This window comes from Lissotriton helveticus, chromosome 2_1 (genome assembly GCF_964261635.1).
Source record: "Lissotriton helveticus chromosome 2_1, aLisHel1.1, whole genome shotgun sequence".
NCBI lineage: Eukaryota > Metazoa > Chordata > Amphibia > Caudata > Salamandridae > Lissotriton > Lissotriton helveticus.
This window is the reverse complement of record NC_136059.1, coordinates 1,915,192,666-1,915,210,730: the sequence shown is the minus strand read 5'-3', so window position 1 is coordinate 1,915,210,730 and position 18,065 is coordinate 1,915,192,666. Positions and strand designations below refer to the sequence as shown.

The 18,065-nt window shown below is 49.4% G+C and overlaps 1 protein-coding gene across 3 annotated transcripts in view; it reads right to left on the bottom strand.

Moving 5' to 3' along the window:
- ANXA5 (annexin A5) overlaps positions 1 to 18,065 on the bottom strand; it is a 1,060,565-nt gene that overhangs the window by 231,921 nt on the left and 810,579 nt on the right. For all 3 annotated transcript variants that reach the window (XM_078676848.1, XM_078676851.1, XM_078676850.1), the window contains exon 10: positions 12,620 to 12,715. In XM_078676848.1, the coding sequence (XP_078532974.1) occupies positions 12,620 to 12,715 (96 nt within the window). The remainder of the gene's footprint in view (positions 1 to 12,619; positions 12,716 to 18,065) is intronic.

Sequence of the window (18,065 nt, the reverse complement as noted above, 5' to 3'; positions counted from 1 at the left end):
GATGGATCAAGCCCTGATCTTTGGACTGGGTAAGAGTGGTCTGCTTAATTCAGACACTCTGTTCATCACCACCCCCTTTTCTGAATCGTTTTGGCCACTATAGGTGTGGCAGGGTATACTCAGACATGAGTCCCTTGCTCACTGCTCCATCAGGATTCAAGCAAGCCGGGCCGACGAGGCTGAAATGCCAGAAACCGGTCCCCGGTAGCTTGTCTCCTTTCTGGTGAAGAATTGGCTTGGTAGTTTGGTCTGCCCTGTTCCCATGATGCACTGGGCCAGGGACAGACTAATTTGCATATAGCCAGGTTCTGAGTTGGGATGGGGCAGTGAGCTAAATAACGGTGATGGATCAAGCCCTGATCTTTGGACTGGGTAAGAGTGGTCTGCTTAATTCAGACACTCTGTTCATCACCACCCCCTTTTCTGAATCGTTGCATAGACTATATAGCAGTATTCTCCCAAAGCGGTGGCTAACCAGTAGATGTTGCAGTTGTCTCAAAAAGTGTCTGTAGAACAGACTGTCATACATTTGCTTGTTGGCAAGCTAATACATGCACATAATAGTATTTGGTAAATGTGTGAGGTGTAGACCACGTTGCTGCTTAACAGAAGTCAGCTATAGAGATGTTACCTAAAAAGGCCACAGAGGCCCCTAATTGGAGAGTATAACGCACTATGGGGGTATATAAAGTTCTTTTAGCTTTTGTGTAGCAAGTTTGAATGTGTGAGAAGTTGGCCTGATATGCAGTGCTCACTATTCTAGTGAGCACTTTGTATCAGTCCAAACAACCCTTATTGATGATTGGTTGTAAGTCAACCTTATAGACCAGCTATCCTAGTAGCATGGATACGAGCAGTCTAAGGCTAAACTCTAGAGGGCGTGTTAAGCCAGCTGTTTTACCATCACATTACCCCTTGAACACCAAGTGAAAGGACACCACACAAGTTGTTATCAAAAATAAAGTGCATTTATTTATAACAAGACTACCCTGGCTCTTTATGAGACAAGGAGCTAAGCACACAACAAAACTCTTAAAGAAATACTGAAAGTCGCACAATTTACACAAATGCCCGAGGGGCACGAAAAACCATATACACAAGAAGTGGAATGCGAAATTACTAGCAGGTAAGTAATACTTTTCTAGACTGTAGAAACGCTAGGCCTACAATGCTGAACCCTTAGATTAGAAGCAGGGGGCCTAGGGACGCCGTGTGCAGAGTGGGAACTCTCACTTGTAATGCGGGAACAAGTCTATGGATACTAGCAATTGCAAAGTTACTGTTCTCGGGCGAACCCGACTAGGTGGGTCGAAAACGAGAGTGGATCCGAACACTCAGGGTGTTGGACTATGCTGGAGCACCGGAGTACTCAGTTTACCTAGCCCAGGGGCTGCGGCTGCATAGGGTTCAAGTTGCGTCGGAAACCCTCGTTGAAGAACCAGGAGCCTGAAGAAAGAAGTTGCTGGCAGGCGGCCAGTGAAGAAGTTCGTGGTGATCCAAGCCTGGATCAGGGAAGAAGAAGACCTGAAAGCAGAGGGGACCAAGTTCTGAATCACTAGCCAGTGATTTAGGTGGGCACCAGGATGGCACCGGACGAAGTCACCTCGACCAGGTGAGTGGGCGCTGCTGGGCTCTGCAGTCTCTCGGACCAGGAGGCGTTGTCGGCGACCAGGATGGAGGTGCGAGCTGTCCCACGAAGGTATCTGCTGTCGACGTCGCTGGACCCAGGATTGGGGCAACAAGTCTTGGCAAATGCAAGGCCCACGCGGTGGACCTAAAATGGCGTCTTGAGTGGACCAGGAGGGTCCAAGGTGCTCCTCTGTTGGAGGGGAGCAAGGGCTAGTCTGGAGCAACCAGACCAGCGGTGTTTGTCGTCGTGAAGCGTCGTAAGAGGGCCACTAGCCAACGGGCAAGCGACCTGGACAACGCGGTGAGCAGCAAAGAGCAGAAGGGCCCCACGCAGATCTCGTGAATGCAGGGGGGCTGGTCTTCGGTGCTGGAGCTGCTCAGGGTCGGGGCTTCTCTTACCCCAAAGCACTCGGTCGAGGGTCACTCGGGAGTCGTGCTGGGCAAGCGTCGTGCAGTCTTGAAGATCGCCGGTCCCTCGAGGTCTCGTCACACCCACGAATCTCAGCATGACTGATGATGTAGGTAGAGGTCAGAGGTGCCAGGGAAGCCGGTTCTCGTCGAGCCGGGCAGTCTTGATCCGGAGGAGAGACTTACAGCAGACCGCGATGCTTGGTTGGTGCCTGCTGCTGCAGGGTGACTACTCCTTAGTCACAAGGGAGAAATCTTAGGAAGAGTCTTGAGTTCCTCTCGTAGAAAGTCGGTTCAGGATTCAAAGATTGATCTAATTTGGAAGGGGGCCAGCTCCTACCTTTATCCTGAAAAAGGGGGCTGGCACGCGACTAAGTCCTGCCCTATGGGTGGGACTAGGAGGGGGGTGGTTACACCCCTCTCCTTTGGCGGGCTTTTCCCCAGCTCAGGGTCTGGTGTGCCCCTGGAACTTGTTCAAGCCGGCCTATGCATAGTGAGCACCGGGGTGCCACTTGCAGTCACCTTCCTCTAAAGCCCTGCCTACCTAGGATACACAAAATCCTGTCTGGGACGGTGCTGGCACCGCCCCTGACAGAAAACCCTTTGTCCTTGCCTCCTGCGCTGGGAGGACTCCCAGCAACAGGAGGGCAGACTTGTGTCTCGGTGGCTGCATCCATTTTGTGGAGCTAAGGCTCTGTCTGACTTTAACCGGGGTTACAGGTTACCAACATGTCGTGTCCCTCTAGGAGGGTGGAATGCTAACCCCGTCGCCAGAATTGGCGAGGGGTTAGTATTCCAATTCGTATGACACCTTACTCGACATGTTTTGATAAAGCGATACCAGAGTTGGCATATAACCGCGAGGATTATAATGCACTTAAGAGTATATGGTATGCGATATCATGGAAACGGCTAAGGGATGGATCCCGAAAGCCGCAGACAGGCTCAGCTCATGCCAGAGCACTATCTCACACGATTCCAAGCACTCTGCCTTCAGGATTGTCAAGGCCTGCCATATGAGTGACTGATAGGAGATCTGTGTGCCCATTTAGGTTTAGATATAGGAATACTATACCTACAGCAGGGGGTGAGTACACCACTTTGCCCCAGCTGTCAAGCAGCCAGTTGTGTCTGTTTGGTTAGTCAGCCCAGGGGTGGCATAATACATGCTGCAGCCCCTGGGAGACCTCTGGGTACACCTCAGCCCTGGGTACAGGGACTTAGAGAGGGCCCAGTGCCAATTCAGTACCTGGGTACAATTTGGAATAGAGAGAACAGCTAGGCTGTGGGTCTGATTAGCAGGCCCACAGCCAGGGAAAGTCGTAAACCAGTGAAGCAAAAAGCAAAAATCTGGGGTGATCATAGGATTGCAGACCCTACTCTCCTACATGGGCCACTCGTTTTGTGCCCCTTTTGCCTTCTGTTCCACTTGTTGTTTGTGCCCTTTTGCCTTCTGTACCACTTGTTTTTCCCTCGATTTTGTGCTACTTTTTCCTTCTGTTACCTTTTTTGTCCCTCACCGTCCTCTCCGCTGCATCCCCTGCGGTACCGCCCCGCTGACGGCCCCCTGCCCATTCGCTGGCACCGCCTCCCGGCAGCTCCTCCCTCCCACCTCCCCATATATGGCGGCCGCTGCGCAGCCGCTCTGCTGGCGCACTGAAGGAGCGCTTAAGGCAAGCCTGTCTGACACGATTCCAAGCACTCTGCCTTCAGGATTGTCAAGGCCTGCCATATGAGTGACTGATAGGAGATCTGTGTGCCCATTTAGGTTTAGATATAGGAATACTATACCTACAGCAGGGGGTGAGTACACCACTTTGCCCCAGCTGTCAAGCAGCCAGTTGTGTCTGTTTGGTTAGTCAGCCCAGGGGTGGCATAATACATGCTGCAGCCCCTGGGAGACCTCTGGGTACACCTCAGCCCTGGGTACAGGGACTTAGAGAGGGCCCAGTGCCAATTCAGTACCTGGGTACAATTTGGAATAGAGAGAACAGCTAGGCTGTGGGTCTGATTAGCAGGCCCACAGCCAGGGTAAGTCGTAAACCAGTGAAGCAAAAAGCAAAAATCTGGGTGATCATAGGATTGCAGACCCTACTCTCCTACAGAATGCACTTAACAATCTACCTTTAAATGCCAGTTTTAGAAATAGGATTGCCTTTGTGAGGTGATGAAACGAACAGTTGCTTTATTTTACGAAAATCTTTTGTTCTTTCAATATAATACAATAAAGCTCTTCGGACATCATGTGTGTGAAGAGCACTTTCCGCTACTGAGTCAGGTTGAGAAAGGAACACAGGTAACTGATTAGTTAATATGGAGACCAGAAACTACTTTGGTAAGAAATCTGGGATTGGTGCGACGAATGACCGTATCTTTATGGAGATCAAAGAAGGGTTCTTCTACTGTTTTAATGCCTGTAGCTCACCAACTCTCCTTAATGAAGTTATTGCAATGAGGAGTGCGACCTTCCAGGAGAAAAACTGTAAAGGACACTTGTGTAGTGGTTCAAAGGGTGGACCCATAAGTCTTGTAAGTACAACATTAAGATTCCATGCTGGTGCTGTGGGAATTCTAGTGGGTATAACTCTCTTTAAGCCTACCATAAAGGCTTAAATGACGAGAAGTAAGAGTTAATTACCTTCGGTAACGATTTATCTGGTAGAGACTATTCTAGCCGCAGATTCCTTCACATAGAATTATCCCCAGGCACGAGACTGGATCCAGAAACTTTTTGCCACAGCATCCCTGCGTGCTAGGGGCGGGGCGGCATCACGCGACTCCGCCCAGGCGTCAGCTAGGTCACAAGCCCCACCGCGGCGCACCTACGTCAGTTTTCTTCAGAGAACTTTTCAGCACCACAACGCGGAGCCACTAAAACTGTGGGAGCATGGGAACAGTGTGCAAAAGAGTAGAAAAAGAGGAAGACACCATAAGGAACAGTGCAACACTGCAGTGTCCAAAGGCGGAAACAGAAGAAGAGCAGAGCCCTAAACAACTACCCACCCCCATATACAAGGAACATGCGTAAAAGGTCATGACATGTAGCAGGGGTACAACCCCTATGCAGGAACAAGGAGGGGAGCCAGTCCCAAAACGGACAGGAACCACCAACTACCAGCCACCCCGGCATGGAGTTCAACCACACCCCAAGGAACAAGGGCAAGGCATGACCAGATGACCACAACTCAGAGCTTAGCAGAGGGGCCAGGACCCCCAACAGCAAGATTAAGGGAGGGGAGGCAGAGATTTGAAGACCAACTGCCCTAAACTTGGAGCAGCCAGGGCAGCGGTGTACAGCGGTGTACAGGAGCACCGCAACCCCATCCTCCGAGAACGAAAGAGGAGGAATGAACAGCAACAAGACAGAACCAGCCGTCAAGAGCAAGAAGGCTCTCACAAGAGACATAGCCCCCCAATGGGAGGCAAGTAGCGAAGACCAACCCAAGAGTCCTCGCAGAACGGTGAGGAAGGGCGTGCCATGAAGGAATCTGCGGCTAGAATCGTCTCAACCAGATACATCGTTACCGAAGGTAAGTAACTTGTACATCTGATAGAGATTACTAGCCGCAGATTCCTTCACGTAGAATAGATACCCTAGCAATACCCACAGGGAAGGAGGGTCTGCGAAAGGGCCCCACCAGCTATGACAAGACAGAGGGTCTCACAGATGACCAGGCCTATGGACCGGGCATGTAACCCCTTCCCTCCCAGGCAAGGGGAGCCCCCACAAGCCGAACACCAGCGAACCCAAGAGGGATGTAGGAGGACGAAGGAAGAGCGAAGAGGCCCGTACACTCAACAGAGGAACCAAGGGCAAGGCTGGAGAGGCCAAAGCACCCCACTCCATCTCCAAGGCAACAGAGCTTTCATCCAATGCCAGGACAGACGAAGCAAGAAGAAGAAGAAGAAGAAGAAGAAGCCTAGACGGCCCAAGCAAACAAGGAAAAGAAGGCGAGCCCATCCAGAGGGAAGGCAACAGGCCAGCCAGAACAGCACCGACAGCCATATGCAGCCAGAAGCAAGAAGAACACAGAAGCATCGCAGCTCTCAGGACAAGGAAGGAGAGGAAATGCTGGACACCACTACAACGGGCTGGGCACACAATCTCAAGAAGCAATAGCAACATACAGAAACGCCATGGAGAACAGGCACCTGAAGGCTACCAGAACCCCCCAGCAGAGCTTAGCTATATAACAGCCACCACTACCCCACATAGGGTACGTTAAGTTCCAAGACATGGGAAACCTTCTTTGGAAGAACTTCCGCAGCAAAACAAAAAAAGAGTGGCAGGGAAAACTTGACAAGCAGCCAAAAGAAAAACAGTAGGCCTAATCTCAGGACCAAGTCTGTAACAGCTCCAGCAAAAATATACACAGTCAACAAGGGGCCGTCCAGGAGCCAACGAGGCCAAAGCCCCAGCAAGGAGGACTCAATGGCCTGAAAACAATCTACAGCAAGGGCAACCAGCCCAAGAAGGTCCAGAATCAACTCGACTCATCCTCCTCCTTCCCCTCCTCAGTGACTGCTAAGGCGGAGAAGGAGGATGGAGCCCTGCCAAGAATCTTTGGATGGCGGAGTCATCCAGAGCCCTGGTGGAGAACCTCCAAGAGATGGTCCTTAGGGAAATGAGCAATCGGGTCACCCATGCGCAGAATGCCCACCTCCGTGGACACCGTGTGAGGGAAGGCCGCACCTGCCTCTGTAGCGCCCAGAGGTGGAGAAAGCAACTCCTCCGTAGGAGACGGCTGTAAACTAAGACGGCCGTCCCCGAAGCCAAGCGGGATGGGCAAGGGCCAGACCTGGAAGTCAAAGAGCAGAAGAATGGGGAACCTGCTGCTACTCCGACTAACACCTCTGCCTCAGAAATGGCCGGGAGCCACCCTTCGGCGACGCCAGTGACAAAGACACCACGTGGCAGCCAGTCTCCGGGGAGGACGACACCAATAAGCAGCCAACCTCCGGAGAAGAGGGAGCGTCCGAAGACTAATCTGGGGCACGACCCCCGTGTGGAGCTGTAGAGTCTGCCGCCTGAGGCAGGACGCCAACACCATCCGGCGCCGAGGGAGACACCGGAGAGGACTCCTACAAGTCATACCGCGCCGGGGACCGGAGTGGCCGAGGGGCGACGTCAAATCTACCTCCGCCGAGGCAGCCGCCTGCGTGAAGGGACAAGAGGGACCGGGGGAGTGACACGAAACCCTCCGCCAGCCTCGGCCCAGAATGTGTCGGAGGTGGCCCGGCGACCCATGCAGTGGCGCCAGGGATGATTCAACCTGCAACTCACCCTCCGATGAAGCAGCCTCCTGCAGGGAGGGACGAGAGGGGCCCGGAGGGGGACGAGGGGTCCCCACCCAGCCCTCAACCTAGAGCAGGATAAGGAGAGGTCACCGACCCCTGCGGCGCCGCTCTGAGGAGCAGGCGCTGGCGTCGTGGTGGCATCAGCTAAGCAGTGGACGAGGCTTTCGCCTGCCCAGAGGTCCGAGCGGGAGTCAGGGATATGACCAGAGCCCCAGCGACCTCCCGCGACACCACAGGGACTCCTGCAGGAGTTTGCAGCGAGGCGGAGGCACGGTGGTCTGAAGGAGGGACCCCCGAGGGGCCGCACTCCAACAGCACCACATCCTCCAAGCCTGGATCTGAACCAGTCGGTGTCGGAGCCGCCGCCGCCGAGGAGGGCCCTGCGCAAAGCAAGGGATCCGCTGACGCCCCGGGAGGGGAAGAGGAGGAGATGACAGAAGGCCTGCAAAGCCGCCGCGTATGTCTCCATCTGGACTCTCGAGGCCCCATCACCGGGAAATGGTGAGTAGGACGACACACGGGCCGCATCACCCGCAGAGAGCCCATGCCCCCTGCAGGCCGAACACCAGCCCCCGGGGACAAACTGACACTTACCCACCGGGGAGCGACGCTCTTGCGACATCGGAGAAGGGCGAGGACGATGACCACGGCTGTATCTGAAGCCGTCTGCAGAGGAAGATCGAGGGGATTAAGTAGACCTTGAGACGCGTTGAGAGAAGTTTCATCCGCCGCTCAACTGTTGGCATAACTCACAATCAGTGGTGCCGTGATCCTCCCCTAAACACCACATACAAATGAGGTAAGGGTCCGTCGCCGACATAGGACACCCAGACGACATACAAGCCACAAAGCCCGAAGGCATTCGCACACTGTTCCACCAAAAGAAGAGACAATGATGAAGAAAAAAAGGGCGCCAAACAGGTCCGTAGCAAAGACTGGATCCGCGTTGTATGTGGAAAAGGAAAAAACTGACATAGGCGCGCCGGGTGGGGCTTATGTGACCTCGCTGACGTCACGTAGGCGGACGACGCCTGGGCGGAGTCGCATGATGCCACCCCACCCCCGTTCTGGGAAGGACATGGCTTTTGTAGTTCGGACTGGACTGTTCCCATGGGGCACAGGGTCAGCGCTGATTTGCATATCGCCATTGTCTAACCCAGGGTGGTGTGGAGTGGAAAAACAATGGATTTGGGCCCAGATCTTTGGACTGGGGTGAATGTGTGACATTGATCCACATTCTGTCCATCATTGTTGTGTTTGCAGTTACCGCTCTAAGTGTACTGGGGATGCTCAGACGTGAGTCCCAGGCACTCCACACCACTGGAATCAAGCTAGCCGGGCTGAAGAGAGGTGTTACCTCGAAACCGGGCCGGTCCTTGGATGCTTGTTTCCGTTCTGGGAAGGACATGGCTTTTGTAGTTCGAACTGGACTGTTCCCATGGGGCACAGGGTCAGCGCTGATTTGCATATCGCCATTGTCTAACCCAGGGTGGTGTGGAGTGGAAAAACGATGGATTTGGGCCCAGATCTTTGGACTGGGGTGAATGTGTGACATTGATCCACATTCTGTCCATCATTGTTGTGTTTGCAGAGACCCCACCCCCAGCACCCAGGGATGCTGTGGCAAAAAGTTCTGGATCCAGTCTCACGCCTGGGGATAATTCTACGTGAAGGAATCTGCGGCTAGTAGTCTCTATCGGACATTTGAACATAGACAAATGCAATCTGTTTTGCAAATCCGCAGCTACTGCTGCAAAGTGTAACCAAATTGATGTGTAAGCTAGCTCACATTGCTGTAGGCACAGAAGGTAACAAACCATGTTCTGAATGGAAGCATCTAGAGGTAGAATTTTGTTGTCTACCAACGGGGAGGGGGGGGGGGGCGGTGCGGTGCGGTGCGTGGGCTACTTAAACAAAAGAACAAAACTTAACTTGATGCTGGGTTCCATGCCTGCTCTCCTACTGCCTGTGCCCGACTCCAGGACGGAACAGGAACAAGGCAGCCAGCCTCCCACCTCATGGCCAATCACAACGCTCCAATGGAGAATTGATTGGTCCGAGTGCTATGACACGGCGCTCAGCCAGGGGCTGTAATGGTTGGCATGCGCTCAATGTAGGCTGTAATGTATCCTGCATGGTGAACAGGAGCGTGCGCATATCTGGTTTTGGTGGCCCGAGAGGGCCGACATAACAGTCACTGCACACAGGAGTGTTCTTCCACTCCTCCCCTGCAGCTCTTGCCGGCCCTCTCACGCACTACTGCAGTGGGAGGAAAAAATAAAATAACATTCCATTATCAAACTTTTTCCTTTCTTTGCTGCTCTTGGCAGTGGGGCGACGCTCCTCAGCCTTAGCAGAGGAACTGTTACTGGAACTGGTTCTACGGCTCCCTTTTCTAAGAGATTGCACCTCTTGTTTGAGTAACTGTAGGTAGTATGTAAACGCAACGTGGAATGTTTGGTGGATTGGTGGTGAGCTCCAGGTAATAACCATGTTGGATAAGGTCAAGCACCCACTTGTCTGTTAAAGATTGCCAAATGGGGAGAAACTGTTGAAGTCTTCCCCCAACAGGTGTTAAGTGATCGGGGGTGAGGGAGGGAGGGAGGGGGGGGGGGCAAGTTACTATTTGTTAGGGGAATGGGAATTACACAGTGTGGCACCTTTACCTCTACCTTTGGAATTTTTTCCTCTATATCCTCCTCTATAGAAACCTCTAAAGGGAAAGGATTGATTGCTGCCTTTTTAAGAGGAAGCATTTGGGTCTGAGGATGCGGTTTTGGACTATGCTCTATAAAGCGGCGAAAGGAGCCACTATTGGATGAGGACTGGTGCGCTCCCATGGATTTTGCCACTTTGGTGTCCTTTGTTTTCTCGAAGGACTGGTTGACTACAGGACCAAACAGGTGCTCCTTGTCAAAGGGGGTGTTTAAAATGGACTGTTGAACTTTAGGCTTAAACCTGAGATCCTAAGCCATGCATCTCTTCTAAGGAGAATGCGGATATCGATCTCCCTAAACTGCGGTGTAGGATGCATCTAAAGCACATCTGATTGAGGAGTTAGAGATGAGTTTCCCTTCTTCCATTAACTGCTGTGCCTTAGTTTTGTGTTCCTCTGGGAGATATTGAAGCAGTTGCTCCATCTCATCGCAGTGTGCCCTATATCTAGTTTGTAGTCCATGTGTGTTTGCGATGTGCCAGTGGTTAGCGGTTTGAACAGCTACTCGTTTTCCTGAGGAATCTATCAGTTTAGATTTCTTGTCTGCGGGAGGTACATCCCCAGAGGTTTGTGAATTAGCTCTTTTGCGAACATTGGACACTACGAGGGAGTCGAGAGGTAACTGTCCTTTGATAAAAAAAGTATCTGATGGTGATGGTTTATATATATTTTTTTAACAACTCTAAGATAAAATACTAGTTTGGACAGGGTCTTTAAAAAGGTATCATCTACATGCCTCATCATGCCTTTAAGTATAAGGAGTGCTTGACTTGACCGGTGTGTGGACTTTAGTGTTTCAAATAAAAAGTCCTCTTCTAAAGTCTCTTTATGTAATCCTACCCCGTGATACTTTGCTAGTGGTTAGCCATATTATCGTCTGGTGGTGATGGCTTTGCAGGGTAAATGACTGGATCATTATCTACTGGAGGGTCAATGGTGTCATCATTCCAAGGGTCTACAGGCAAATGAGTATTATATCCATGATCCTTATCTGGATCTGTATGTGGAGATCCTGGAGGTGTTCTATGCAAGGGATCTTCAATTATTAACTGTGGAGAAGATGGTGGAGGAGGAGCGGGTTGTGGGGCAGGATGAACAGGGCTGGTAGCGAGGTCCTTCTTTAGAGGAATCTTATTGGCAGTGTCCTCTGAAGGAGGTTTGTGTTTTGCTGGCGTTTTAGCAGTAAAATGTCCATTATTCGAATTATTATAAAACTTCTTTTGCTTAGGATCCAATTTGGCCTTAAGAACATCTAAAATGTGTACCGGATGCTCGGAGACACGGTCTTTAGATTTCGACGTCGAAATGGTCTTGTCTTTGGTATTCGAAAGTTTCGGTTCCAAACAGTGTTTTTGTTTTTAAGCAAAGGGTTTCGGCTCTGAAGCATGGTTTTGAGCGGAGTGTTTCAGCTTTGACCAGATCAATCCTTGGATCCTAATGGTTTCGGCCCAAAGGCTACTTTGGTTGACTCTGTTCCGAGCCAGAAGGCTTGACGGTTTGTTTCGGTGCTGAGCAGAGGCATCTGAAACATGGTCTCGGTGCCGACCTTGGCCAGAAGGCAGAGGTGGTGCCATAGCCTTATGTGTTTTGGAAGAGGATTTAGGGGGGCAAGGGGTCTTTAGTACTCACAGCCCTTCTTCTGCAGCAGACGCTACGATAGCCTCTTGCTCAGATTCTTCCCTGAAGATATCGGAGTGTGTTCGATGCTTTGAAGTTGCATCCCCCGTCGTCGAGCCGGACGATCACGTAGTCTCTTCTTGGATCAAAACGATTTACAAGCGTCGCCGTCTTCCTCCGTAGAGGCACAAGTTAAAAACTTGATGCAGGTCAGTGCGAGGGTATTTGGTGTGGCACCGAGGACAGGATTGGAATGGAGTCAGTTCCATGAGCAGAAGGCTGGAGCAATGCGGCTAGGCCAGGTGCCCCCCACGAGGTTTTTGATCGAAAATGGATAATTTGTCAAACGATTAGATACGCGGACAACAAGGAAACACGTACGGAAACAATGCTGCAGAGGGTAGAGTACATTGCACACAAGGGGAACCCGAAGAAAAGTTTCGAACCGGAGCGCAGCAATACACGTCCGAACCCGAAGGCGGAAAAAAACTAACAATGGAGTTGATGCCCATGTGCACTATCACCGAAAGGAGGAGTCACCTTACCTCGTGACTTGAAAGACTTCTTCAAAGAAAGACAACTTCCAAACATTCGGACCCAACACTAGATGGGAACAGTTGCAAAGCATGTGCATCTACAGCACACATGCCTCCAACAATATTTTGCAAAACTCTTGACCTTTGATTACCAGGGCAAAAGGCTGCAAGAAGTATTTACAAATCCTGGGGCATAAGAATGTACTAAAGTGTAAGCAAAACAGATGTTGCTAATTTAAACTGCAGCGGCAAACCCTCAGCGGATCATGAAGCACTAACCAAAGAGGACCACCAGAGCAGCAATTCCAGCGACTACAAAAGACTTAGTATTATCAGAAGAGCTACGCTTACAACAGGAACGCGAGACACGGTCTTCCCTTCCAAACGTTTTTAAAAACTTTTTCGCACATCTTACCAACGGCAAGCAGCAGCTTCCCAAAATCTCCACCGGTCTCACTCTTAATGCTTTCTTCAATTTGATATCCAGATATTGTCATGTATTGATCAAACACTGAAAATAATAATAAAATATATATCACGTTATATCAGAGGCTCAATCTATCGCACTCACAAAATAAACAAGCATTGGAAATGCATTAGGTCTCGCATTTGTTTGAGCTAGAGCTATTTGGTAATGTAAATGGCAATGTTTTTTTCCCTATGTGTTATGGATGCATGTATGCAGTGATATTATGACGGTTGTATTTTATTAGTTAGTTGCGGTATTTATTTTGTGGTGTGGATTTGTGTTGTAGAAATATGTGGCATGGTGTACTGTGGAATTTTATGGATAGTAATTAAATGGTATTAAGTGGACTGTTATTATGTAGAGTGAGATTGTGTGCTGTGGAGTTTAGCGTGTGGAATGATAGTGTATTGTACAGTGGCATGTTGTGGATTTGAATTGTGGTGTGCAGTTAAATTTTGTGGCATGATGTGGAAATCTGTGGAGTGTTATGGAATTGTGCTGTGTACTTGAAATATGTTTGCTGTGGAATTATGTGGCGGGTAATGGAAATGTGTGGCCTGGAACTGTGCTGCGTTTAGTGAAATTATGCTAATTGGAATTCTGTGTCATGGCGTGGAGAACATTTATGTGGATTGCTGGTATGTGGCAGTGAGCATTTATGTGGGTTGGATTTATATTGAGTGGAGTGTAACTATGCTGTGACGAGTGGTATTAAGTGAGTGTAATTAGGTTGTGTGGTGTAGAATTGGGTGGCACTGAATTGGATGGTGTGTGGAATTAAGAAGGGTGAATTGTAGTGGAGTGGAATTATGTGGCATGGTGTAGGGCAGTGATTGTTTGCCATGTTGCAAAGTTGAATATATTTTGTGCGATGCCAATAGTTCTCGTTATTGTGAGACTTTAGCTACTGACTTTGTAAATGAATGTATTTTACCCATGTGTTATGGAGTGGAATGTGTGTGGAGTGGAATTATGTAGGTTGTTTTGGAATTGCTAGATGTGGATTTGCATAGCGTGGAAATGTGTGGTGTGTAGTGGAATTATGTGGACAGCAATTATGTTGCTTTGAATGTACTGAACTATGTGGGATAGTGGGTTGAAAACACTTAGTGCTGGGGCAGTTTTAGTGGAATGGCAAACCCTGCTTGGCATGCAACTCACTGCCACTGTAAAAGGTGAAAACTTTTTTTTTTTTTTAGTTAAAGTAAAAAGTTTCCATGCCACCGTCTTGGGGCTATGGCAGTGACACGGGAAGTCCTGCTTAAAGTACAGCTCACTGCCACTGTAAATACGAAAAATACGGTTGCTTTTAAAACTGGACATGCTTTAAATTTGTGTCTGCACACAGACTTTACATAAGGACAGCTGCATAATTTGTAATCAGTAGTTGTACACAATTTATCTCTTAATGCAAACAATACATCTCTTAACACCGCTATTTGTTGCAATTTATGAATGGCAAACAGTCACAAGGCATAATGTGCATTGTTGAAGGCAAACGATCTGACTTTAATTGACTAACGCTTTGAAATTGCATTTGCCCCCGACTACATTTGTCGGTTATCTCCAACCACAAAACATGAACTCAAGCACTCATCAAAAATACATTCACATCATAAGCATGTTGTGTTTTTGGTGAAGGTTCTGAGAGGACTGCCATTTGTCCTCAAGGCCTCCCTGGTTGACACAGGCACTCAAATTAATTCCATATGCTTTTATTCTTAATGAACTTAAAATTATATTTATGCCCTGCTTTTTAGGAAGATATATCCATATTATAATATTGTATGCAACAACAATTTCATCTTTAGAAGTAAAGTGAATAAACCGCATTAACCAAATCAGTTTTAAATCAAAACATTTCTCTTCTGGGCAGAGGTGGAAGAGTTCAAAATAGAAAACATACATTAATGTGACAGCGTCACTTTAACATACGGCCATTTTGGGCGATTCAGTGTTTAGAGCCCATTTCCTGTGGAGAGGGTTATAGCACTTAAGACCTCTGCAGACTAAAGAAGCCGGCCAGTCTGCTTTCTTTCCACATTTGCACAACACATGATTGAGATTCCAACTTTGGTGTCAAGTACTGTTCGTGGTTCACTTCCTTTTACAACTGGAGGCATTTGTAATGAGCGTATCTTCCCGTTCTTATGTATATTTTCAATTTGCAAGCTTGTAGGAAGCTGGCTCTGTGCACACTATACCTCACTTTGGTATAGTATACACAGAGTCCAGTGGTAACCCAAAGGTAGGCAGAGGTAACGTTAAATAGCACCTCACTCTATGTGTGGTTGTGTGGTCGAACAGTAAGGCAGTATCAAAGGACAGTGTTAAGCATTTGTTGTACACAGTCAGCAAATGAATTCACACACTCAAAGACTGAACTTCAGACCAATTGTCTTCGTATAAAAATATTCTTTATTTTATTTCCTAGAACCAATCAAGCCTGGCACAGGTAAGCAATAAGTGCTTTGCAGTAAAGGCACAGATTGTAACAGTTTGCATTGCAATTGTAAATGTACTTTGATTTGACTTACAGTATTGTTTCAGAGAAATGCAATGCTTTGTAAATACAGTGCATAGACTTGAATGGGATTTTCAGTAAAACACCAGGTAAGATACTTTTGGATTACTTTTTTTTTTTACACAGTGTAGTATACCCGGATACTACACTGGGATATTTCCTGTAAACAAGTAAGTAAAAGCGTTTTGGTAGAATGGTGCAATTTTAAAGAATTTTTTTAGATTTTCAAACTCCACACTTAGAAACTTTGCCAAGAAAAACAGTCAATGTTATCCTATGGAGGAAAATAGTGTTAGCGGTTTTGAGTTAAGTATTTGCTAGAGGGAGTTTAGGTTCTGGGGGGAGACTCAGGGGTCCCCCAGGGTCAAGAATGCACTCTAGTTACACCCTCAGCGGCACTAAGGCGGCTGGGTACAGAGTGCTGAGGTCCAATGTTATGCAATGGGGGGTAGGGGGCCTCTGGTTGGTGGCTGCTGACTAGCAGGCCACTGGGTTGTGGGAGCAAAGCTCCTGGACTTCAGCTCAGGACAAATGGGGGTTCAGGCCAGCACAAAAGTGGAAGAGGTATGGCGTGGCGCCCGACTCCGGACCACAAGGTTCACGGTCCGATCACCGGCGCCAGGTTTGCCCAGCACCATGTGACTCTGGGAAATAGCTCGCTTAATCTTCCAGACAGCCCCATAACACCTCTCCGAAAGTAGCTGTGCGCTTTACAAATGCTGGTATTTTATTTTATTTTCACCCTCAGCGGCGGCCGGGTACAGAGTGCTGTTTTGGGGGCAGGAGTCCTATAGCTTTCAATTGGGAGTCTCCGGTTTGCAAAAGCACTGCAGGCTCGGGGACGAAGGTCTTCTGGGTGCGATCACCACTTCGAGAGGTAAGTTGGGAAGTTGGTTAGGCACCGTCGGTTTGGTCACCTAAGGCCTTGGGGCGTCGGGTGGAAGGGTACCTTTTGGGGACCTCCTCTTGGTGATTGACCGCTCGAGCTCGGCCCGTGGACTGCGGGTGCGGAGTGGTGCGGATTTGGTTTCCGGCTGGGACCAGAGGATGAAGATTAACAAATCCGGTATTCACGGGAGACCGTATTTATGGTTGCAGGCAGGTCCTACAGGATTTGAGGTTGCTGGCTGCAGGACACAATGGGATTTGGCAGGAGCAGATTCGAGGTGGAGGCAGGCCGTTAAGGGCTGGGGCTAGTCAGTGGGCGTCTTTCTCGTGTTAGCTTCTGCACTGCTGTTCGGTCCTCCTTGTTATTGTAGTTTCTTCTTTGTCTGATGAAGCAAGGTTCAGGGGTGCCCCTAAATACTAGATTCAGGGCGCTGCAGGTAGGTAAAAAGGTAGGGACCAATGGGTCCCTTCCCTGGGGTGGGTGCACCCCCTATTATGCCACCCTCCAGTGGGAGAGGGCATGAACCGGTCCCTGGTTGGCTAAGTCCCCCCATCTGCAAGATGGCGGGGACTGAGAGTTGTGCTTCAACTCGCCTCCCCACCTGTAGGGTGGAGTTGGCAGACGTGGGCACACCTCTCTTCCTCACTTCTTTTTCCCGCCTTCTTCTCCCGCCCAAAGTGGGGGTCAGAACCAGTGGGGACCAGTTGCTGAAAGCAGCAAGTGGCCTAGGGAAGCTCACAAAGGCGGCAAGCTTTTGAAGCTTCCCCTCCTGGGGGAGGAGGTTTGTAACCTTGTCCCAGGATGGGCATTGTTTCTAGCCCCAGAGAGCAGCAGGCTCTCGACCCAGGGTCCAGAAACCTGTCTGGTGGTGGCAGCTGAAAGCAGCCACTTGGCCTGGACACTAGTGGTAGGTTAGATATCAGGGGGCATCTCTCAGATGCCCTCTGTGTGCATTTTCTATTAAATCTTACAGTGGCATCAGTGTGGGTTTAATGTGCTGAAAAGTTTAATACCAAACTTCTCACTGTAGCCATTATGGTACTATGGAGTTCGTAATGACAAACTCCCAACATCATATACTCTTAATGGCAGCACTGCACTTACAATGTCTAAGAATGGACTTAGACACTGGAGGGGTACAGGGCTCATGCACCTGTACCCTCAACACTGGTATAGTGCACCCAGCTAGAGGGGTAACTGACCTATGCCAGGGCAGTGGGTTGTAGGCATGTCGACTTCACTTTGTTGTGCACCAAAACACGTAGCCTGCAAAGGCAGTGTGTAAGTGTAATAGTATAGGACCTCTAAGGGTGGCACAATAAGTGCTGCAGCCCTTAGAGGCCTTCTCTGATCACAGTGCCCTGGGTACCATTTACCAGGGGCTGACTTTGGGCCAGAGATGCCAATTGGGTTTAGGTTTCAATGCAGTTTTAGGGAAAGAACATAGGCCCTGGGTACCGGATTTGCAGCAGCCCAGGGCACACCCAGTCAAAACACATCAGCAATTCAGCAAAAAGTGGGGGCAACCATGCAGAAAGAGGGCACTTTCTCACAATCTGTAATTTGCACGTAGAGCTGTAGATTCACATGCTTCACATACTCCTGCCATCTATTGTTGGGTCCAGATGTTTGCAAGTCGTTTTTCTTTCAAGAAGTCTTTCCAATCACAAGGTTGGGGACTCCTCCTTTTGGTGATAGTGCACATGGGCATCAACTCCATTGTTAGATAGTTTTCCCACAGAGGGTAAGAATGGAGTTAGTAAGGTAGATTAGAGGTGTCCGTGCTTATGTATGTAAAGTAAGAAAACTGCAACAGGTATAGGTACCCAGAGAGGCGGGTGGGAGCATGTGAATCTACAGCTCCACATGCCAAGAACAGATCCTTACTGGGTAACATTATCAGTTTGAGGATGTGAGCTGTAGATCAGTGGTTCCCAAACTGGGATCCACTGACCCCTGGTGGTCCCCAAAGCCTAATT